The 23,554-nt window shown below is 39.4% G+C and overlaps 2 protein-coding genes across 2 annotated transcripts in view; one reads left to right on the top strand and one right to left on the bottom strand.

Annotated features, from left to right (window-relative positions):
* The first annotated feature begins 390 nt into the window (after positions 1–390).
* Positions 391–18,988, top strand: LOC120746784. The gene is made up of 13 exons (XM_040052274.1): positions 391–1,080; positions 1,229–1,249; positions 2,691–2,981; positions 4,717–5,007; positions 5,840–5,923; positions 6,333–6,416; positions 7,682–7,780; positions 8,326–8,350; positions 8,442–8,461; positions 8,561–8,595; positions 17,373–17,433; positions 17,554–17,600; positions 18,588–18,988. The coding sequence occupies exons 1-13, from the start codon at positions 1,047–1,049 to the stop codon at positions 18,699–18,701; spliced, it is 1,206 nt and encodes a 401-aa protein (XP_039908208.1). The 5' UTR covers positions 391–1,046; the 3' UTR covers positions 18,702–18,988.
* A 168-nt stretch (positions 18,989–19,156) lies between these two features.
* The window catches only part of LOC120746782 (voltage-dependent calcium channel subunit alpha-2/delta-3-like), a 36,303-nt gene continuing 31,905 nt past the window's right edge, over positions 19,157–23,554 (bottom strand). Inside the window, exons 32-38 of the mRNA XM_040052273.1 lie at positions 23,412–23,482; positions 21,914–21,989; positions 21,621–21,661; positions 21,463–21,518; positions 21,190–21,307; positions 20,595–21,074; positions 19,157–19,850 (exon numbers count right to left, since the gene is read on the bottom strand). Coding sequence (XP_039908207.1) covers positions 20,945–21,074; positions 21,190–21,307; positions 21,463–21,518; positions 21,621–21,661; positions 21,914–21,989; positions 23,412–23,482 — 492 coding nt within the window. The 3' untranslated portion in view covers positions 19,157–19,850; positions 20,595–20,944. The remainder of the gene's footprint in view (positions 19,851–20,594; positions 21,075–21,189; positions 21,308–21,462; positions 21,519–21,620; positions 21,662–21,913; positions 21,990–23,411; positions 23,483–23,554) is intronic.

Below are 23,554 nucleotides of genomic sequence, written 5' to 3'. Positions count from 1 at the left end.
CCCTCTGTTTGAAAACTATTTGCTCCTAAATACCACTGAAGAAAATGCAAAAGGCTCCTAACTAGTTAAAATACCCCTAAAGTAGTTCAATTAAATCATCTATGTCTAAATAACAGAACTCTGAGACCTATACAATCCTTTAAAAAGAGTTTAATTAAAAACACATAATGGTTTCATTAAATAATACGCTATTAAACACATGTGAACTCATATGACCCCTGGACCCACACGCACGTGCAAAAAGTCCGTTCTCGCGCACGTGCACACGCACATGGACGCGGCGGGGGATAGGGGAGGGGGGGAAATGCCCTCGGGGGTGTGGGGGGAGAGGGGTGTGTGTGTGTGTGGGGGGGGGGGGGATGCCCTCGGGGGGGGGGGGGGGGAAAAAAAGCTATAGGTATATTACTACTGCTGTACACCCCAGGGCTTTGCTTTGCTTGATTTCTGCTATGTATTTCTCTTGCTAAATGTCTGTATGTATTTTTCCTGCTGTTCATATGATTTGGTGTATTAAACTCTGTTCCAAGAATTCTACTCTTTTACAGAGCATCTTTTTGAGTGTCTTGATTTTAATTGGGTCTAAAAGGGTTAGATCTCCACATCCTTGGTGGAAGAAGGTTATCAGGATGGCTTCAAAATTTGTGACCACAACCTGTACTGCTGTACTAACTTTGAGTCCTGAACCACACTGACCCAGCAGGAAAACACCTTTAACGGACTTGTTGTGAGTATTTTTGCTAATCTGGCTAAAAACACACAGACAATATTATATTGCAGTATCGTAACACTCATGTTGAACTGAGACTGACATTTATGTTTTTCGTTTATTTCACTGGTTCTGACATTTTGCAGCAGTTGGTCTGCACTGATGAAATGCAATCTAAAAATACAACATGCTGTGGGTCTATAGAAGCTGTTATTTTATATTGATGCTGCTTTGGTTTCCTGACATGTGTGTGACGTGTCAAAGACGAGTGTTTGTTAAAGTCAGGTAGACGTAGTCTTTGGAGGCATTTCTGCCAGTTCAGTTGTGACTCGATTTCATCATGACTGGACATCTATCGTTTGTCATCCTTCTCTGTAAGTTAAACTTTCTCTCATATATATTGTTTAAATGTGAATACTGCTACCTACACTCAATAGAAATGTAAAGTTGAATTTTTAATCTTTCTAATTTAATATTACTATTGGAACTATTTAATTTATTAACTAATTGTTTCTCCAACAGATTCTTTCTGTGAGATCAAAGGTCAGTCTATGAATTTGATATTGCTTTTGACAGTCACTTTTATCGATATTTAACGTACTTCATACACATGCAGTTAGCTCCAGAATAGGTGCGCAGAGACAACAGGGGATCAAAAGCAATTGGACAACAACTAAAATTAATAACTCAAAATAAGATGTTAATTTCTAATACTTGGTACTCTTTGCTGTCCATAACGGCCTGAAGTCGAACTCATGGACATCAGCAGATACTGGGTTTCCTCCTTTTTAATGGTCTGCCAGGCCTTTATTGCAGCAGCCTTCAGTTGTTGTTCGTTTGTGGGTCTTTCTGTCCAAAGTTTAGTCTCCAGCAAGTGAAATGCATGCTCAGTTGGACAAAGGTCAGGTGACTGACTCGGCCATTCAAGAATAATCCACTTCTGTGCTTTAATAAACTCCTGGGTTGCTCTGGGTGTATGTTATTGTCCATCTGTATTATGAAATGCCGCCCAATTAATTTTACTGCATATAGCTGGATTTAAGCAGACATTATGTCTCTGAACACCCCAGAAATCATTTGCTGCTTCTGTCCTGTGTCACATCGTCAATAAACACTAGTGTCTCAGTTCCACTTGCAGCCATGCACACCCAAGCCATCCCACTGCCTCTGCCTGTCTTTTACAGATGATATGATATGCTTTGGATCATGAGCTAGCCTTCCTATTCTTGAAGCTTGTTAGTGCCTGGCGCCTTGCAGTGAACTTCTCTCTTTTTACTTTCATACATTCTTCTCTTTATGTTAGACTTGGACATCGATACACCTTCCTCCTGGAGAGTGTTTTTTCACTTGGTTGGCTGTTGTGAAGGGATTTCTCATCACCATGGAAATTTTTCTGTGATCATCCACCACCGTTGTCCTCCATGAATAGCCAGGTCTTTTTGTGTTGCTGAGTTTACCAGTGCTTTCTCACTTTCTCGGGATGTACTAAACTAAATTTTACCACTCACAATAATGTAGCAATTTCTCAGATGGGTTTTTTTTTCCTGCACAGCTTAAGGATGGCTTGTTTTACCCACATGTTGAGCTGCTTTAATCGCATTTTGTCTGTTCACAGCAAAATCTTCCAAATACAAGCACCACACCTCAAATCAACTGCAGGCCTTTTATCTATTTAGTTGATAAGGACATAACGGGGGAATTACCCACACCTGCCCATGAAATAGCCTTTGAGTCAATTGTCCGGTTACTTTTAGTCTCTTTAAAAAGAGGGTGGCACATGTTAAGGAGCTGAAACTCTGAAATGCTTCATCCTTTTGGAATCTGCATATCCTCAAATACCCAACACACCTACAGATTTTGTGCAGACTCAGCTCTATGCCCATTATATAACTAAATTGGAATATTTTTCAGTACACTGCTAAAAATCAACAATTGTGTCCAAATATAAATGGGCCTAAATGTATGTTATTCTTTAACTTTGCAGCTCTTCCTGAACCTAAACTGACAGTGAGCAGATCAGAGATCACAGAAACAGATTCAGTCACACTGAAATGCGAGGCTTCATCCTCTGTTCCTATGGCTCAGTGTTCTTTCTACTCTTCCACTGGAGCAACTGTTAAAGAATTGCCCTGCTTAACGACACTGACAGCAACCGAACTGCTGAAGATGGCAAATCTCAAATCACCTGCTACTGTTAAACTGAACTGTTTTTACACAACGCAGCCTGGAGCACCAAACTCTCCATACAGTAACTTTTCCAACATCATCATTCAAAGTGAGTGGCTTTAGCACTGATTACTGATGGCATCTTAATGCAGAATCAACACAAGCAATGCATGCTTTTAGCATGTTGCTCATGTTCACAGATACAGTGGGGCAAAAAAGTATTTAGTCAGCCACCGATTGTGCAAGTTCCCCCACTTAAAATGATGACAGAGGTCAGTAATTTGCACCAGAGGTACACTTCAACTGTGAGAGACAGAATGTGAAAAAAAAATCCATGAATTCACATGGTAGGATTTGTAAAGAATTTATTCGTAAATTAGGGTGGAAAATAAGTATTTGGTCACCTCAAACAAGGAAAATCTCTGGCTCTCACAGACCTGTAACGTCTTCTGTAAGAAGCTTTTCTGTCCCCCACTCGTTACCTGTATGAATGGCACCTGTTTGAACTCATCATCTGTATAAAAGACACCTGTCCACAGCCTCAAACAGTCAGACTCCAAACTCCGCCATGGCCAAGACCAAAGAGCTTTCGAAGGACACCAGGAAAAGTATTGTAGACCTGCACCAGACTGGGAAGAGTGAATCTACAATAGGCAAGCAGCTTGGTGTGAAAAAATCAACTGTGGGAGCAATCATCAGAAAATGGAAGACATACAAGACCACTGATAATCTCCCTCGATCTGGGGCTCCACGCAAGATCTCATCCCGTGGGGTCAAAATGATCATGAGAATGGTGAGCAAAGATCCCAGAACCACACGGGGGGACCTGGCGAATGACCTGCAGAGAGCTGGGACCAAAGTAACAAAGGTCACCATCAGTAACACACTACAACGGCAGGGAATCAAATCCCGCAGTGCCAGACGTGTTCCGCTGCTGAAGCCAGTGCATGTCCAGGCCCGTCTGAAGTTTGCCAGAGAGCACATGGATGATACAGCAGAGGATTGGGAGAATGTCATGTGGTCAGATGAAACCAAAGTAGAACTTTTTGGTATAAACTCAACTCGTCGTGTTTGGAGGAAGAAGAATACTGAGTTGCATCCCAAGAACACCATACCTACTGTGAAGCATGGGGGTGGAAACATCATGCTATGGGGCTGTTTTTCTGCCAAGGGGACAGGACGACTGATCCGTGTTAAGGACAGAATGAATGGGGCCATGTGTCGTGAGATTTTGAGCCAAAACCTCCTTCCATCAGTGAGAACTTTGAAGATGAAACGAGGCTGGGTCTTCCAACATGACAATGACCCAAAACACACCGCCCGGGCAACAAAGGAGTGGCTCCGTAAGAAGCATTTGACAGTCCTGGAATGGCCTAGCCAGTCTCCAGACCTCAACCCCATAGAAAATCTGTGGCGGGAGTTGAAAGTCCGTGTTGCTCGGCGACAGCCCCAAAACATCACTGCTCTCGAGAAGATCTGCATGGAGGAATGGGCCAAAATACCAGCTACTGTGTGTGCAAACCTGGTAAAGACCTATAGTAAACGTTTGACCTCTGTTATTGCCAACAAAGGTTATGTTACAAAGTATTGAGTTGTATTTTTGTTATTGACCAAATACTTATTTTCCACCCTGATTTACGAATAAATTCTTTACAAATCCTACCATGTGAATTCATGGATTTTTTTTTCACATTCTGTCTCTCACAGTTGAAGTGTACCTCTGGTGCAAATTACTGACCTCTGTCATCATTTTAAGTGGGGGAACTTGCACAATCGGTGGCTGACTAAATACTTTTTTGCCCCACTGTATAATCCTAATGTTAATTAATGCTGCAATTCTTCAGCTCCTCTTCCACCTAAACTCATCGTTTATCGACTGGTGATCACAGAGACAGACTCAGTCACACTCAACTGTGAGACTCCCCCATCTGTTTCTGTGCCTGAATGTGATTTCTACACTTTGAGTGGAGGGATAGTCAACAAGTTTTCCTGCCTAATGACACTGACAGCTACCAAACTGCTGGAGTTGGCACATCTCAGATCACCTGCTGAAATTAAACTGAAATGTTCTTACACTGCACGGTCTGGAGAGTTAACATCTCCATACAGTAACATGTCCACCATTAAAGTACAAAGTAAGTGATTTTCTATTCTACCCTATTATATATTGGACATATACAATAATACATTATATAATACAATATATAACACATTATATATTGTATAATTTTAGGGTCTACCTTAAAATATAAAGTGCCTTGAGGCAACTGTTTTTGTAATTTGGTGCTCTAAAAATAAAATTGGAATTGAAATATTCATACAATATCATAACAGCAGATGTTGTGTATCGTAACATTTCAGTTTTAAATGTGACTTCAGTGGAAAATCCAAAGGATGCAAGCACGACGAGATTTAACAACCATCATTCCTGATAAAACATCATCATCATCATAAAACATAATGTGTTTTAAGTTTGTCCACTATTCTAATTTACAAACATTAGTGTCACATACAGTAAATATTATTTAATTACACAACAGTAACTGTTCTAATTAAATCTTTGTTTTACAAAACCAAATTTACAGAAGTTCTGATTCTGTATAAAGATGTAAATAAAAAGAAAATGCAAGGATGTAGAAATGGACTTTCTAGGTATCTATCATGAACATATGTCATTGTTACAGTGTGCCTGTAATATTATTTTCTAGTTTGTCCACTACTGTTCCACATGTTATGTAATCACATAAAATAACAGGTATAAACCTATCTGTTTTCAAATTTACAAAAAAATATAAATAAATCCAGAATGCAATAATTTTTTTAATCTTATCCGCCTGTATTTTATTCACAACCAAATGAATACAGTACAAAGTGAATGACTTTCTTTTCTTTCATTTATACATTTATGCAGTATCCTCATCACAGATATTTTGAGCTATAACATTTCACTTTAAAATGTTTATTTAGGAGCAAATCTCAAGAATAAAAGAACCACAGATTTGACAACCTTCAATCCTGGTACAGTATCATCTGGGGAGACAGTTGATAAAGGTATCCTTCATTAAAATATTTTACTGGGACAGCGTGACATTTCTTTTTTCTTTTTTTGGTATTTTTGTTATCTTTGTTGTTGTTGTTGTTGTTTTTTTGTTTGTTTCAAGTTTGTCCACTACTCTGTTTTTAAAACACTAGTGCCACATAAATGTTATCTAATTACAAAACACTGACAGATCTGAATTTATCTTTGTTTTATGACCCAAAATCCAAAAAAGTTATAATGCTGCGTAAGCTTTAGATAAAAACTAAATGCAAAGATTTACAAATGTCATTGTTTTTATTAACAATAAATAAAAGAAACTAAAAGTGAGTGACTTTCTATTCTACCTCATTATACATTTATACAGTATGCTAATCACAGATGTTTCCTGCTGTAACATTCCAGTCTTAAATTTGTGTTTAGGGACAATTTCAAAGGATGGAAGAACCACAGATTTAACCACTGTCAGACCTGGTAACAAAACATCTGGGCACAAAGTTCACACAGGTATCTGTCATGAACGTATGTCATTGTGACAATGTAATATTATTTTCTAGTTTGTCCACTACTGTTCCACATAGGATCAGTGATGGGAATAACGGCGTTACTAACGGCGTTACTTTTTTCAGTAACGAGTAATCTAACTAATTACCATTCCTATCGTTACAACGTTGTTACAGTTACTAACAAGAAAACACGGTGCGTTACTATTTTCAACAAACAGACGGTTGAAGCTGTGTTCAGCTTACCGCACCTTATATCAGTTGCACGGAAGTAACTGACTACGTAAGTAATCTGGACGCTACAGCTTTAAGCAGCTGTGCGCGCTCCCACAGACGATAATCACGATCACTGTCTACAACACCTGGAGCTAAGGGGGCAAAACAATGGCATGAGTGCTGCTGTTTGACTGAGGAAGAATAAAGTAGTCGTGGTAAGCCAATCACATGACCACTTAAAGACAAAGCAACAAGGTGATATATACCAGTCTGTAAATTGCGTTGATAGACCACGTAAAATCAGAGTCATGATAAACAATATATACGCAGCGTTTTTTCCTCAATAGTTTCGTCACGTTCACTGTCTAAGGACAGCGCTAGCAAGCGCTCTCTGCTTAGGACCCCACAAAAAAACAGAGGACGTTTTAGGAGTGACGGTGAGAGAAAGAGAGAGCGAGAGAGCGAGAAAGAGCAGAAAAAGAGAGAGAGCGAGTTTTGAGATGTGAGAGATTTGTAACTTAGCGTGTTTGGAGTGTGTAATTAATGTGTTGTCTTGTGTAGTTAGTGTGTAGTGTTGTGGATAGTTTTGTGTTGTGTGTCAGAGTAATGAGGCGACTGCTGTCTCCAGGTAGAAAAAGGAGTGATACACCTGCTGCTGTCAGGCCTGCAGGTATCAGGCTGTGATGTTCTCCTTTATAGTGGACAGAAATTATTGTTTTGGAGTGGCACAAATAATTTGTGTGGCATCTTATTGAATGCAGAACAGCTGATTGTTCTGTAAATAGTTTGAAATGGTTACTTTAAAAAATCAAGGTAAAGGTAAATGGATGCAAATAACTTTGTTGTTTGCAAAACTTGTACATAGGATTTTAAAATGTAACCAACATTTCAAATTATCATCTTAGAAATGGTTACTCCATTATCTATGGTAAACAATTTGTTAATGGTTGGTTTCACTGTCTCAGTCACCATCTCAGCTTTGTCTCAGTCTTAGTTTTGTGCAACTGAAAAAGTAAGATTTTCTTGTTTATGACCTCTTGTGCTGCAAAACAGATGTACTGATATGGAAACTGGTGGTTTCAACTGGTTGTGGAGTTGCTGTGGGTGTTGTCTTACTGGGATGTGTACTTGTGAGGAATCTGAAAAGAACTGGTGAGAAATGCTGTTTACTTTTATTTATCTTTTAATGATCTTCAAATACATTTTTTATTTAAACATTGATGCTGCTTTTCTTACACAAAATTGAGAATTAGAAAAAATTATTTTAAATGCAAATTGTATCAAGGTTTTTCCACTTTTATTTTTACAAAAAAAAATTCTAGTTCATTTTCAGGATTTGCATAGACAAGTTAGAAATAATAAATAAATATATGTGAGCTTTTTATCTGCTTTATTTATTTTCTCAATTTAATATAGCTATGATATCATGTGCAGTCGAGTCAGATGGAAAATTGGATTGGGCATGGAAGCTCATAGTTTTGCTTGTTGTAGCATTATAATTCCAAAGTAAATATCTCAAGCCTAAATTACATCTCATATGACTCATATGACTTCAAACTTAAGCTTCTGTGTCTACTGATCAGAAATGGTTTGTTTAGTTTTACTTTAGTATTTCTTTTCTCCAATATTTCCTTATGGATCATGAAAGTTGTTTGATCAGCAATTACTTTTATGTTTTCTTTTTTTTTTTTTAATAGTTCCAGTAAATTCTGTTACCAGCAGGTAAGGCATGCTTTAACCTTTTCTGCAACTGTTTCCAATGGTTTCTGTATTATGTCCATGAAAATAACTGTCTGGTTGTTTTTTCTTGTAGCTCACAAGCCCACTGCACTGGTAATGTAAACACTAAGTGACTTTAAGCTTTTTGCAATTCTTACCTATAATATATACTATGTTTATGTTTATACTATTTTTTTTTACTTTCAATTGTAGATGGCTTAATGAACACAACACATCTTGGAGAAGTGGTAATTAAAAACAAAAGCTCTCAATATAACATTCTGAGTTAGTGGCTCTGAAAAGTATCTGGACACTTCAAGCTGTGGCAGATGGGTACTTTTTGAAGTAATTAAAAAAAAAAAATCCTTTAACCCCTTTCAAAATACTGAAATTCACGTAGTGTCAATGGAATGACATGTTTGCACTATTAATAGGCTTTGTAGCTAGAGAAATTTTAAACTGTGAGCAGTCACATGTATTTTCAGATAACATTTATGAGTAGGGATGGGAATCACTTCTTGCAGAGAACTGGTTGTACCTTTGAATTGCTACTCTGCTTGCCACTAAATTTGATTAAAGGTGCCACTTATACTATAATCAGCTGATTTCAGTCCATGTGTCAGAGGTGGACGATAGTGACAAAGTCTACAATTCAGATTTGGACCTTACTTTTATTTTTGCTGAACAAATGGACAAGAGTGTGATGGTAAAATGCATACTCCATCAAGAATAGAAACAACTGCATTATAGTGCAAATAGAACTTCGTTTGCCAGAATCTCTTCGAGGCAGTCTGAAAGTCTTTTACCATGGCCTTGCCAAACTCTTCCGACACCTGAGTTTTTGCTTCAGCCATCGTCCGTGCCGCATTCCGCTTGGCCTGTCGGTATTAGCTGCCTCCGGAGTCCCACAGGCTAACCAAGCCCAGTAGGACTCCTTCTTCAGCTTGGTGGCTCCCCTCACCTCTAGTGTCCACCATTTGGTTCGGGGATTACCACCACGACAGGCACCAACCACCTTGCGGCCGCAGCTCAGTGCAGCCGCTTTGGCAATGGAGATGCTGAACATGGTTCATTCGGACTCAATGTCCCCAGTCTCCTTCGGAATGCTGTTGAATCTCTGCCGGAGGTGTGCATTGAAGATCTCGCGGACCGGGGCCTCTGCTAGACGTTCCCAGCACACCCTCACTGTACATTTGGGTGCGCCAGGTCTGTCCAGCGTCCTCCCTCGCCACCTGATCCAACTCACCACCAGGTGGTGATCAATCGACTGCTCAGCCCCTCTCTTTACCCAAGTGTCCAAAACATATGGCTTAAGGCCTGTTGATACGATTACGAAATAGATCATCGACCTGTGGCCTAGGGTTCAGATCCGGGAGGCCGTCCCTCCCAATCACGCCCTTCCAGGTCTTGCTGTCATTGCCCATGTGAGCATTGAGGTCTCCCAGTAGGACAACAGAGTCCCCAGGAGGAGCACCCTCCAGTGCCACACCTAGGGACTCCAAGAAGGCTGGGTACTCTGAACTGCCGCTTGGCATAAATGTTACCTTCCCTGACCCGAAGGCAAAGGGAACAAACTCTCTCCTCCTCTGGGAGAAACCCCATCATACCAGCACCAAGCCGAGGGGATACCAAGATACCCACCCCAGCCCACCGCCTCTCACCAGGGGCAACTCCAGACTGAGACAGAGTCCAGCCCCTTTCCAAGAGACTGGTTCCAGAGCCCAGGCCATGCGTTGAGGTGAGCCTGAGGCTGTGTCCCAATTAAGAGACTGCACGCTTGAAGTACGCATTTTAAGTGCGGTTACGTCACTGCCACGCGACGACGGCTGTCCCAATTCGAAGTGTACTTCAAATGCATACTCCAAATGCGCCGTCGATCTCCCCAAATATCAAGCGTGGTCCGGTGCACGCTTCGTGGTCCCATATATCCCACAATTCATAGCGCAGCGGTGGGTGTGGATAATTTTGCCGCAAAATACGACAGAAGGGAGCGGCCGAAGAGGTTTTTTTTTTTTTTCCAAACTTTATTGAACTTATAAAGCGAACAGTCAGTCATTCCAGTTCAGTTTGTACAGTAGACATACAAGGCAAATAAGAGTAACAATATACAGTACAATGAAATAAGAAGGATAAATAAATAAAGGATAAAAAAAAGAAAAAAAGGGGGGGAATGTGACAGACTTCATAACAACTTTGTACTTGAAAGTTGTGACAGCTCATTCCTTAAACATTTCTGAATGAATTTCAATCAATGATAAACCTTTTTTATTGGACGTTAATTTAAGAGAGTTTAAGTAATATTCAATTTCAATCAAAAACAAATTAAATGATGGGGTTGAGTTTTGAAATGTACATTTATGTATATGGAATTTCCCTAATAAGATGGAGCGGCCGAAGAGTGAACTGTCAAAAGTACTGAATATGACATCACTTATTTATGTGCGAATGTTTAATAATTAAAGTCAGTCATATATCCACAAACACAACAAGCTGAAAGTCAGTGATATATATATATGTGTATATATACAGTGGGGCAAAAAAGTATTTAGTCAGCCACCGATTGTGCAAGTTCCCCCACTTAAAATGATGACAGAGGTCAGTAATTTGCACCAGAGGTACACTTCAACTGTGAGAGACAGAATGTGAAAAAAAAATCCATGAATTCACATGGTAGGATTTGTAAAGAATTTATTCGTAAATTAGGGTGGAAAATAAGTATTTGGTCACCTCAAACAAGGAAAATCTCTGGCTCTCACAGACCTGTAACGTCTTCTGTAAGAAGCTTTTCTGTCCCCCACTCGTTACCTGTATGAATGGCACCTGTTTGAACTCATCATCTGTATAAAAGACACCTGTCCACAGCCTCAAACAGTCAGACTCCAAACTCCGCCATGGCCAAGACCAAAGAGCTTTCGAAGGACACCAGGAAAAGTATTGTAGACCTGCACCAGACTGGGAAGAGTGAATCTACAATAGGCAAGCAGCTTGGTGTGAAAAAATCAACTGTGGGAGCAATCATCAGAAAATGGAAGACATACAAGACCACTGATAATCTCCCTCGATCTGGGGCTCCACGCAAGATCTCATCCCGTGGGGTCAAAATGATCATGAGAATGGTGAGCAAAGATCCCAGAACCACACGGGGGGACCTGGCGAATGACCTGCAGAGAGCTGGGACCAAAGTAACAAAGGTCACCATCAGTAACACACTACAACGGCAGGGAATCAAATCCCGCAGTGCCAGACGTGTTCCGCTGCTGAAGCCAGTGCATGTCCAGGCCCGTCTGAAGTTTGCCAGAGAGCACATGGATGATACAGCAGAAGATTGGGAGAATGTCATGTGGTCAGATGAAACCAAAGTAGAACTTTTTGGTATAAACTCAACTCGTCGTGTTTGGAGGAAGAAGAATACTGAGTTGCATCCCAAGAACACCATACCTACTGTGAAGCATGGGGGTGGAAACATCATGCTATGGGGCTGTTTTTCTGCCAAGGGGACAGGACGACTGATCCGTGTTAAGGACAGAATGAATGGGGCCATGTGTCGTGAGATTTTGAGCCAAAACCTCCTTCCATCAGTGAGAACTTTGAAGATGAAACGAGGCTGGGTCTTCCAACATGACAATGACCCAAAACACACCGCCCGGGCAACAAAGGAGTGGCTCCGTAAGAAGCATTTGACAGTCCTGGAATGGCCTAGCCAGTCTCCAGACCTCAACCCCATAGAAAATCTGTGGCGGGAGTTGAAAGTCCGTGTTGCTCGGCGACAGCCCCAAAACATCACTGCTCTCGAGAAGATCTGCATGGAGGAATGGGCCAAAATACCAGCTACTGTGTGTGCAAACCTGGTAAAGACCTATAGTAAACGTTTGACCTCTGTTATTGCCAACAAAGGTTATGTTACAAAGTATTGAGTTGTATTTTTGTTATTGACCAAATACTTATTTTCCACCCTGATTTACGAATAAATTCTTTACAAATCCTACCATGTGAATTCATGGATTTTTTTTTCACATTCTGTCTCTCACAGTTGAAGTGTACCTCTGGTGCAAATTACTGACCTCTGTCATCATTTTAAGTGGGGGAACTTGCACAATCGGTGGCTGACTAAATACTTTTTTGCCCCACTGTATATATATATATATATATATATATATATATATCATAATAATATTGGCCATATTATATTTACATTGCCACAGTGAGATGACTTTAGTCTCATGAACAATATTAACTAATTGTTATTTACTAACTAATCTTAAATGACTGTTCAGCACAGAAATGAAGCCCAACAATCATGTTTTACAGTCCTGTGGTCTCAGCCTCAGATACTCAACTAATCAAAGTGATGTCATGACAAAAATGAATGACTAACAAAACATTTTTCTCCTTCATTTCTGTCAAACAACGCTGTATGTAACGTGTCTCGCGGTTAGTATCATGGTTGCTAGGCAACCTGAACAGCGCGACGAAGCGTATACCGTCCCATTTTACAAGCCTCTCACTTCCGCACTTCTCGTACTTATAGTACGCACCGTACGTAGTACGCGTAGTGCGCGTACTTCAAGCGTGCAGTCTCTTAATTGGGACACAGCCACACTATATCTAGCCGGGACCTCTCAACCTCACGGACTAGCTCAGGCTCCTTCCCCACCAGATAGGTGACATTCCATGTCCCACTTGCCAGTCTTGGTAGCCGGGGATCGGTGTGCCAGGTCCTCCACTCCTGGCCGCCGCCCGGCTCACATTGTACCCGACCCCTACGGTGCCTCCTGCAGGTTGTGGGCCTGCAGGAAAATGGGCCCATGTCCCTTTTTCGGGCTGTGCCCGGCCGGGCCCCATGGACTAAGGCCCGGCCACCAGACGCTCGCCCTCAGGCACCGTTCCCGGGCCTGGCTCCAGGGCGGGGCCCCGGTAACCCTATTCCGGGCAGGGTGAACTGTTCATAGGGGTCTTCTGAATCGCTCTTCGTCTGGTCCCTCACCCAGGACCAATTTGCCATGGGAGACCCTACCAGGGGGCAAAAGCCCCCAGACAACATAGCCCCTGGGATCCCTGGGACACACAAACCCCTCCACCACGATAAGATAGCGATTCGCAGAGGGGATGTAAAGAATAGTTTAATTAATTGTTCTCTCTTTGGAGTAGTTAAAAAAGTAAAGCATTGCTTTTAAGAAAACTGTTCAGTGTAATACTTTTGTTTTGGTTTTTTGAGTCATGACCCCAGCACTAATCATAACAAGGAGGGGAAATACCTCCAGTATGCACAAACAGAGATCAGTGATGTACACGATTTCCACACTCAGTAATTATTAGAGTCAATCCATAGAAGAACATTTTTTGCATTGTTTGGGTTATTATGTTACATGTTTGATTTGTATAAGATGTTATGAGGGAAATATATGCTGCATGTCAATTTGTGTGAGGTAGGATGAACATTGTACGGCACATGTGTGGTAGGGGGATAGAATGAGCCAGCACAGCACTGGAAATGTGTGCTGTACAGCAAACAGTTTTTTGAGCGTGACATCGTGATATGATAGCTTTGTCAGTCAGAAATAAACCTGGAGAGCTCACATTAAGAAGTGGAAGAATTATTTTTTCAAAGTTTGGGACAGAAATTTGCCATTACAATGAAATTGTAATTAAGGAGTCTGAATGATTTGTGAGCGGTCTAAAAATCAGAAAGTTTGCCTCAGATTAATTTTTTCTCTCCTGAGCCTAGGCAACATCCCTTTTTTTGAGGATACTGGATAGCTGAGGAGAAAGCAAGGACTGTTTTGGCAGTCAGATGGGCACGTTTATTTATAATTTTGATAAACGCATCATAAAAGTATTTCCATGCCAGCTCTACAACAGTGATGTGGAGCTGATTCTATTCCAGTTATAGTTCCATAAATCCCGAGAGAAAGCTTGATCACAGAAATGGTTAAAAGTTCATTTAAACACTATTTGTGGTCTTGATTTTGGAGCTTCAGTTGTCTAACTGCAGCTACCACACAGTAGCCACTGATATCATTTCCAAATGTTAGGTAATAAATAGAGATGGACCGATCCGATATTACGTATCGGTATCGGTCCGATACTGACCTAAATTACTGGATCGGATATCGGAGAAAAATAAAAAATGTAATCCGATCCATTAAATATCACGAAAGCACCTCACAAAACTTGCAACACGCCGTAACTCACCTCAGAACGTTAGCACGTCGGAGCAGTATGCATCACGTGATAGAGCGGCTGTGGCATGCGGGACCTGTCGGTGGTCTGGATAGCATTTGGAGCTTCACTAGCAACCCAGCATTTCATCTCCGACAAAGTTATCCCGAGAGAAGTAAAGCAAGTGTGTAAGTCCATCTCTGAATGTTTGTAAAGCATTCCTGCTTAAGCTTAACGAGCGACTGCCTCTTGCTCTCCGGCTGCTACTTCAATCATGAAACTGCTTAACGATCAGCTGATCGGCTTTTCTGTCGCGACTCCGTCTCTCTTGTTTGCTTTTGGCCCACTTTGCACCAGAAAGAGGAAACCATCGGCTAAACAACAGCAGCACGTTTAAGCTTGATCAGCTGTTGTTAGAATTTATTTAATATTACTTTCTACACCAGGATCTTTTTCTATGCAGCTGACGGCTGTAACTGTGCAGGGGCGGATCTAGCAAAGTTTAGCCAGGGGGGCCGATAGGGCATGAACAGGGAAAAGGGGGCACAAAGACATACTTTTCTTTCTTATTCTCATTTAAAATGTCTCGCTTTTAATTATTTAATATTTATCTGAATCTTACACCCAAAGTTTTAATCTGATGTAAAATGTATAGAAGTCCATTACTGCATATAGTAACTGTTAAGTCTAATATACCCTAGTAAGCTATAGTACTTTTTCCTTTGGGAAGGTACCATCTGTGCAGTCTGCAATTTTGTTGAAGAAAGATGTTGAATCTATTTAATATTTCTTGAAAAAGAATTGATTTCTGTGCATTTTTTTTCACACTGCATCAAATTAAGGTTGATTACGTCGATTAAGCATCATGAGGTGGAGCGTGAGGGGTGGTTCCCTATTTTTTATTTATTTATTTTTGTTGTTGCTGGGAGTTGGAACCCTATTAGTTAGGTTGCTTAATATTTATGCTAAGTACTCTTTAAAATACCAGAATAGGGAGGATGGTGTAGGTTTAAGTTTATCAGATTGATCAGTATTGCTGAACTATGAAATATTTTTTTTTTGCATACAGGTATAACAGAATAGCTTTAGTGTAGTTGTTGTTTTAAACTTGAGTATGAACTTATACAAAATGCAGCAAGATATTTAAAAAACAGTTTTGTTGATTAAAAAACACTATATCGGATTCATATCGGTATCGGCAGATATCCAAATTTATGATATCGGTATCGGTATCGGACATAAAAAAGTGGTATCGTGCCATCTCTAGTAATAAATATAATCTTAAATGCTTATATGCTGATTATATTGGAGAGGCCCAGACTTCAGTGTAAAACTAGGTTGCGGGCTGACAGGAAATTACATGCTTTTGCAGAGCGAGCTTTTGCAGCTAGAAAGTGTGGTGTGACGTAGAGAGCAAGTATATAAATAACTAGGCTTCCGTTTGTGCTTCAGACCTGGGGTTGTGTGTTTTGTGCACAGGTCTCCATATCCCGGATATGTAAAATAAAGATCATTTTTTAAAGTAAAAAGACCACTTTTGAGCCGTGTCTTTCTTGGCCCTAAAAGAATCCAAAAGAACTGGAATTTAACACAAACCAGAGTCTCAGTTAAAAATAAATAATTCTCTGGGCATTTAAGATTTGGGTGAGTTTTAGCTGTAAATTAGTGTTAAGTCAAATTGTTGAATGTTGTCATTGTGTTTCTTAAATTTGTAAAGTCTTAGTTCAAACTATAGGATCAAAGGCATTCCTTTGTCTGACCCCCTCCCCAGCCTCTCGAGGTTCTGGGAGGAGGCTGTAGCGTTTTATTACAGACACATCCCATGTGAAGATTCTGTTTGTTGTTTGGTAAACTTCCTGCCCTTTTATGGCTTCACCTGTTGTGTATGGTGTACCAATACAGGAATTGAACCATATACTGGGTGTGGGGAGATTACCCCCTTATGACCAAGGATGTTGTGATCAGGAGGACACACACACACACACGCACATGGACACACATACACACACACGCACATAGACACACATACACACACGCACATAGACACACATACACACATACACACACACACAGTGCCTTGTCTTAGAACCATTGGGGGGTTTTTCGGTGGGAGGTGCTTCCCATATGGAAAAGATATATATAAATCTTGTTAAGTTTGTATCTGTCTTGTGTGAAACTTGTATGAAAAGCATATACGTGTGAAAACAGATATAAGATCCCTTGAAAAATTATATAATGAAACTTGTATGCTTTGGATACTTACTAAAAAAATATATGAAAGTAATGAGAAAGTGGCCACTTTCATGAGTAATCACATATAAGTTTTTACTATTTCTTTTCCATATGGGTTGTGTTGTATTGTGTAAACTGTAACTGTCATGGGAATAAAAGACTACGAGGAGAGCTGCTCTTGGAAGGAGTTGGTCTGGAGACAGGTGAGGAGCATTTAGCTTCACAGCCTGGTTCTGACCAAGCCTTTCCTTTCTAGCGAGTAAAAGACCGGTTGAAGATGTTCTGTCTTGTTTTTCGTTCTTCATGAGGAATAAGTCTCTAAACTAGCAGGGCCTGTGGAAACACAGACTCAACAATTAGTTTTGTAGACATAGACTTAAACTCTCTGAGGAACAGAAGGCAACCAGTTAAAATCTCCAGCCGGGAGAATTTCATTAAGTTCCATATGAAACATCACAGAAGTTTGGTGTTGAAGTGTCCAAATTCTTTATGGGGCCAATTTCCAGTATGTGTATTATAAGGGTATCAGGTTAAATGTATTGTTACAAATAATTTTTTTCACTATTCCAAGTTTCCCATCATCTCTTCAATAATTATCCTCTCACTTCTGCCTTATTTCGTTTTTTCAAACTAGTCCCCTCCAGGAAACGAGCAATCATACTCTATATTCACCTCAGTACCTGCTGCTGATCCAGGTGAGCTTCTTTGTATCCTTATTTGTAAGAATGTAAACGATACAATTTAATGGCAAGTTCTATAAAACCTCAAAAACCTTTTTCTATAACATGCTTTGCATTTAAGATTTTCCTTTTCAGTTGCAGATTCTACTCAAGAAGATGGACAGCAACTTCAAAAAAATGAAGTAAGTCTGTCACAAGCAGAGGTAGCAAAGGTATGGACATTCTTAAGCAGAAGTGTTAAAGAAATTAACATTGGAGACAGTGGAGAAAAAAAAAGAAACAAGATGTACATTTGCAAAAATTTTGTGAGATCTCGTGTTACCTCTGTGAGGTCCCACAAGTCCATGCACTTCCAGGTCAGTACTGAGACCTTGGAATCAACCATAGCGATGGAAGACAAACACTTGCGGCTTCGCCTAAATATGACAACATTAAATCAGTGCTTGGCAGTACACAGAGTTTTTATAATTAAAGATTTCTAAAGACAGTTCTTAGTGTAAGCAGGCAGAGTCGTCACAAGGAGTACTCTGACCTGGCAGTTTTGGTTGAATTCATTAACTACCACCTGAAGTACTTTGAAGCTCCAATATCAAGTACAATAAATGCAGGGGGGGAAAGCATTTCTCAATCTCTCGCAAAACTTTTGCAAGATCTTGCAAAAGTACATCTTTTTGTTTTTTTTCTCCCATGTCCCTTGCAAGGCTCTGTACATCTGAAATTATCTGCCTCATAAAAAATATTATACCCTTATCCTCACTCCTCTTCTATAGCTAGCTAGATGCTGAAGTACCATGATCACAATTTGTGCCCATCTGCACTTGTCCCGGTGTTTTGCCATAAAAAGCACTGGCCCACTTTAACCCCTATGGCGCTATAAATAATGCAAAAATACAGTAAATGTAGTAATGTGAAATAATAACTCCCCTCAAATGTCCTAAAACAACAGTAACAAGCCTGTTTTGAAAATGTAAGAAGCAGAAAGTGTTAGTTGTGTTAAAATGTAAGGAGTAAAAGTGAAAAGATGTTAGAAAAATAAATGCTTAAGTAAAATACAGATACCTTACAAGTATTTGTACTTTGTTACTTCCCACCTCTAGTCACAAGGGTAACATTAAATCTACTGGTCATATAAGTTAATAGATAATACAGTTTATTTTTTCCCCCCCCAGTCTGACATATACCATTTGTACTCAACTATCCCCAAGGAGCCAGCTACATCAGCCCTGAAGAGTATGGTGTATAGCACTGTGAACCCTATGTACACCTCTGTGAACTCCGTGTAAACTGCAAATGAAAGTTGTTTTAACTTGACTGCCTTAAGACAGTTTGATAGCATAAATGTTAAATTCCTGATTAAATTAAAATGTTAAAAAAAAAGTGTTGTTTTCTAATGTGTCTATTTTATGCTTAACACATTTTTTGTACTGTTTTATTTTTTGATATATTTTGTTTTTCCTCCAGGACTGTATATACAGTAAATAGCATCGCATTTATATTCAATGTCTGCAATACAGCTACACAAACTCACCCACACAAAAAAGTAGCTTAATGTGTAAATGATGGAAAATATTTATTTGCATTTATTCATCAGCTTTCCTAAACATGTAGTTACGAGTATGTGGTCACCTTGACAAATGGCTGAACACATCAATGCCACATTCTTCAAACACACTGCTCTTATTCATGCATCTTGTACTTTTCTTAAATATAATTTGCTTAAAAAAAACAGAATAAACAGAATAAAGCCATTTAATATTTTCCAATGTCTCACTACTATTTTACATGATCCATTACAGACATCAAAGCAAATTTAGTAAAACAAATAAATTTTACTAAATAAATTGTTTTAACAAATCATTACTGTTTGTAATGATTTACTGCCTAAAACAAAGACCACTCTGCATTCTTTTCTCATTTCACAAAAGTGCATTTTACATTCTGCAGACAATAGCTTTCATATTTTTCCTGACACAACAAATAATCAAACATTTAATGTCTTCCTGTGCACAAAGGCTTGTCTTAGACTTTGAGTAAAGCACTCTCACTTGTTGAGAGGCATTCTACGTTTCTTTCTTCTAATAAATTCAGCACACATGTAGAGCAATTTTGCAAACTCTATTTGGTATGCTCTGCTGTGCGCTGATCAAAGTCACCAAGCACTCCTGTTATTCTCATTTTCTTTTGTTCTCTGCATTAATGGATGTGTCTCAGTGCTAAAGATTTTGTCTTTGCAGAGTACTGCCTGTATTAGAGGTATGAGCAAATTCATGTTTTTATGTGTCTATAAGCTTCTTCTCATTGAATTAGTCCTTACTGATTTCCACTGCAGCTGCTATTGGTCACCTGCTGATGGTCGCTGTTATCAGAGGCAGCAGAGCTGCTGCTAGGGGACCGGAGAAGCGTGTTGCTGAACCGCACTCCATGGCATTTTCCTGTAAGGTACACAATCAATTGTCATATTGCAGTACACATGCTTTTTAGTAAACTTACCAGCTGTATTTGGCTATGACAGTACTGAATATAACTTTAGATAACTTTTTTAATAATGTTAACTTGACCCATATAATGTTATTTATATGTAAAAACAAAGTGAAATAACTATTCAGTGACATGGATGAGAACGATCCCCCTTGGAATTGCAATGTACAAGTGAAAAATACAGATGTGGACAATCAGGATTTAAAAAAAACCAAAGAAACCAACCCTCTAAAATTCTGGGATGAGTTAACAATTCATAGCTGAAAATTTTAAATATAAGATTTTAAATATGTACATTTTTATTAACAGATTAGTTTTTAGACATTTAATGCTAGAAGAGGATATGCCATCATCACTCCGCATTGTGTTTGGACTGGCCTTTCATATACTACTGTAGCCCACATCTTAAAAGAAGCAAGCCAGTGGGTTAAAAATCAAGTACCAGCTCCCTATTACTACTACCACTTTAACTACTATCTCTAAAGCTAACTTACTATTATATTATTATAACAATATTATGTTATTCTTACAGAAAGAAAACAGTTTCAGTGATGTTATATGGAATTATATTACCATTATCACATTTTCATAGAGTAGCACACAACCTTATTTGTGTTTCCTTTGCTGTCAGCTTTCACTGTATCGATGTTGACCCGCATACATACAGATAGTGTGTGCAGATCAGCACTTTCACATACCTCAGGGTGGAAAGGATGACATGATTCAGGCTTTTTTCTGTCCTTCTGATACTTCAGTCTCTCACATTTTAGTGACTCGTTGTGTTCAAAGGAGTCAAGGGTGTAAGAATAAATCAACAAGATATGGTTCTAAGTTTGAAACCCAACTAGCATGCATTAAACCTCACTTACCCTAAACCACAACTTCAAATTTAACCCTAAGTGTAATCATCTCAATAGTAAACCCCTCAAGATGAAATTCATAATGATCACTTTTTCTCACAGCCAGCTAAACATATTTAAGAAACAATTTTTTTTTTAAAAAACAAACCTTTCAGCTATTTTGTTTCAGTTCATGAAATGTCTCTGCTTCATACAGAAAGGATATATATGATCTCAATGGGATCCATTGTCACTGGAGGAGCACTGCTGCAGTCACACTTATTATCCACAACAACCATGAACAGGTTGCTGCTGGGAATCTGCTGTATGACAAAAGATCTGCAGCACAAACACAAAGTCTAATTTTAAAAAAAGTTTAATGTTGGTTAAATATAATCAAATTATACTATTAGATTATTATTTCATGATTAATAGACAGTTCACTTTGCAGCACCTGATGCAGCCGTCGCACTCAGTGTTTCCAGTTGTTTCTTTGATGGTGCGTTCAGACACGAATGCGGGGTATTCTGTATCACATGGTACCATCATGGTTTTACCCCGAGATCTCTGAGCTGAACGTGAAACAGAGCAGGTTTAACTGAAACACAGAGGCTTTACAAAATCAGCATTAAGCAGAAGAGGTTTTCTTTCTGCCGCTCACACTTTCCAAATATTCTCCCTCTCTCAGATCTCAAATGCCTATAAATCATCGCGAAGTTACGGTTACCTTTAACTGAGAGATCAACATTCCACCAGCTGTACAGGTTAAATTCTAGCAGGAAACTAAGAGAAAAGCAGAAACATAAAACATAATCAGTGTTTGTGATGAAAGTTATGAGAACAGAGTAAACCATACTAAACAAATATTTTATCAAAAATTCTTACATGACAAGTTCAGTCAGAAGCCATTTAACTACAGAAAATGGCTAAAAGACAAAGAAAAGATAAGGTCAGCTTTTTTATTTGCTTTGTTTTGTATTGATTGTTGTAAATCCTGTAGTTCATTTTCCACTTGTTCAACATGCATCAGCAGCATGCAAATGATAACCACAAACTGAAATATGTTCGATGGCCAGTGGTTTAGTTTGAGAACATATGCAGCTGTAGATGTTGTGAACCACAGATTATAAATATCCTTTGACTTCTCTTCCTCTAAACGCTGTCTGTTGCACACTTACATCTGACAAAGTGCGTGCACTGTCACTGCTCCCAGCATACTCTCTGCAAAGGGCCTGGTAGTCATAAAGAGTGATCCTGAAACACACACAGCACAGTGAAGGTCTCATTAAACATCCGATCTCATCATCATCATCATCGTTTATTTATATAGCACTTCAAAAACACACCTGGTAGACCAAAGTGCTGTACAGTAAAAATATAAATATAGTAATAAAATAGCAAAAACCAAACATAGCAATAAAATTAATAAAAATGTCAGTTACCCACAGAGTTAAAAGCCAGGGAGTAAAAATAGTTTGTTTTTTTTATCTGGACTTAAAAACTGGCACTGATGTAGCCTGTCTAATATGGAAAGGAAGAGTATTTCAAAGCATCAAAGCCGAAATAGAGAACGCACAGGCTCCTCTAAGTTTCAGCCGTGACTTAGGGACTGAAAGCAACAGCTGCTCAGCTGACCGAAGCGAACGAATGGGGACATGGGGCTTCAACAAAACAGACAACACAAAACGTCCAGTTTGAGAGATAAGATTTTAACCACAAAAGTGCCGAACCAGAAATTCCCGCACAGTGCTGTAAGCGGGAGATCAGCAAATCGTGATCCACTGTGACGTATGCAGCAGTCTTGTCCAACAAGACAAGCACTGCATATTTACCACGCTCTGTCGCTATCAGAATGTCATTCATAACTTTTACGAGGGCTGTCTCCATACTGTAAAAGGGCTTACAGCCGGACTGAAAGATTTCACACAATTGAGAGTCATTCAAATAGTCCATCAACTGAGTATAAACAATCCTTTCCAGGATCTTACTCAGAAAGGGAAGCTTAGAGATGGGTCTAAAATTTGACATGACTGAGCTGTCTAACCCTGGTTTCTTAAGTAAAGGATGTATGACTGCATGCTTAAATTCGTAAGGTACTTAACCAGACAAAATACTAGTATTAATAATGTTCAGAATGTGTGGTCCGATGGTAGGAAATACCTTTTTGAGAAAGCGGGGAGGAACAACATCATTTGGAGAGCCATGAGGTTTAGCATTCAACACAGTTTCACTAAAACAGGTAAAACCATTGGTAGAAAAGCAAGAACCACGCATGCCAGATCAGCAAAGGTCTCAACCTAGCAACCTTGTCCACAAAATAATTAAGAAACTTATTGCACATAACCTGAGAAGAGTGCAAAAGAACATAGCCTTCTGTATTAAGTACATAATTTATAGTGTTATAGAATACACGAGGGTTATGCGAGCTGGCAGCAATAAGTTGAGAAAAATAGGAGTGCTTGGCAGCCTTTACTGCTCTCTGATAGACGTTCACAACAGTGAAGGAGAGTGGCCCAGTTCGCACAAACAGAGTTCAAAACTGGTGTGGCGTGTTGAAGGGGATAGCTGCTTAAAGTCAAGATGTGCCTTATTCTCATATATAACAACATGCTTTTTAGCCTTTGAGTTTAATTTATTAGGTTAAAGCTCAACCAGTTGTTTAACTGTGTCTCAAACCTTTTGAAGGATCCCATTTGTAGCAGTTTGTTCATAACAGCACCTTCCACCTCTCCAAAGAAAAGCCCTGTCTGAGAGAGAAATGATGTCAAAGCACACCAGAAAGCATGAAAAAAAGGATTTTAATTTGTTTAATTGTGTTT

Source organism: Simochromis diagramma, unplaced genomic scaffold (assembly GCF_900408965.1).
Source record: "Simochromis diagramma unplaced genomic scaffold, fSimDia1.1 OVJJ01000389.1, whole genome shotgun sequence".
NCBI lineage: Eukaryota > Metazoa > Chordata > Actinopteri > Cichliformes > Cichlidae > Simochromis > Simochromis diagramma.
This window is presented reverse-complemented; position numbering and strand designations above follow the sequence as displayed.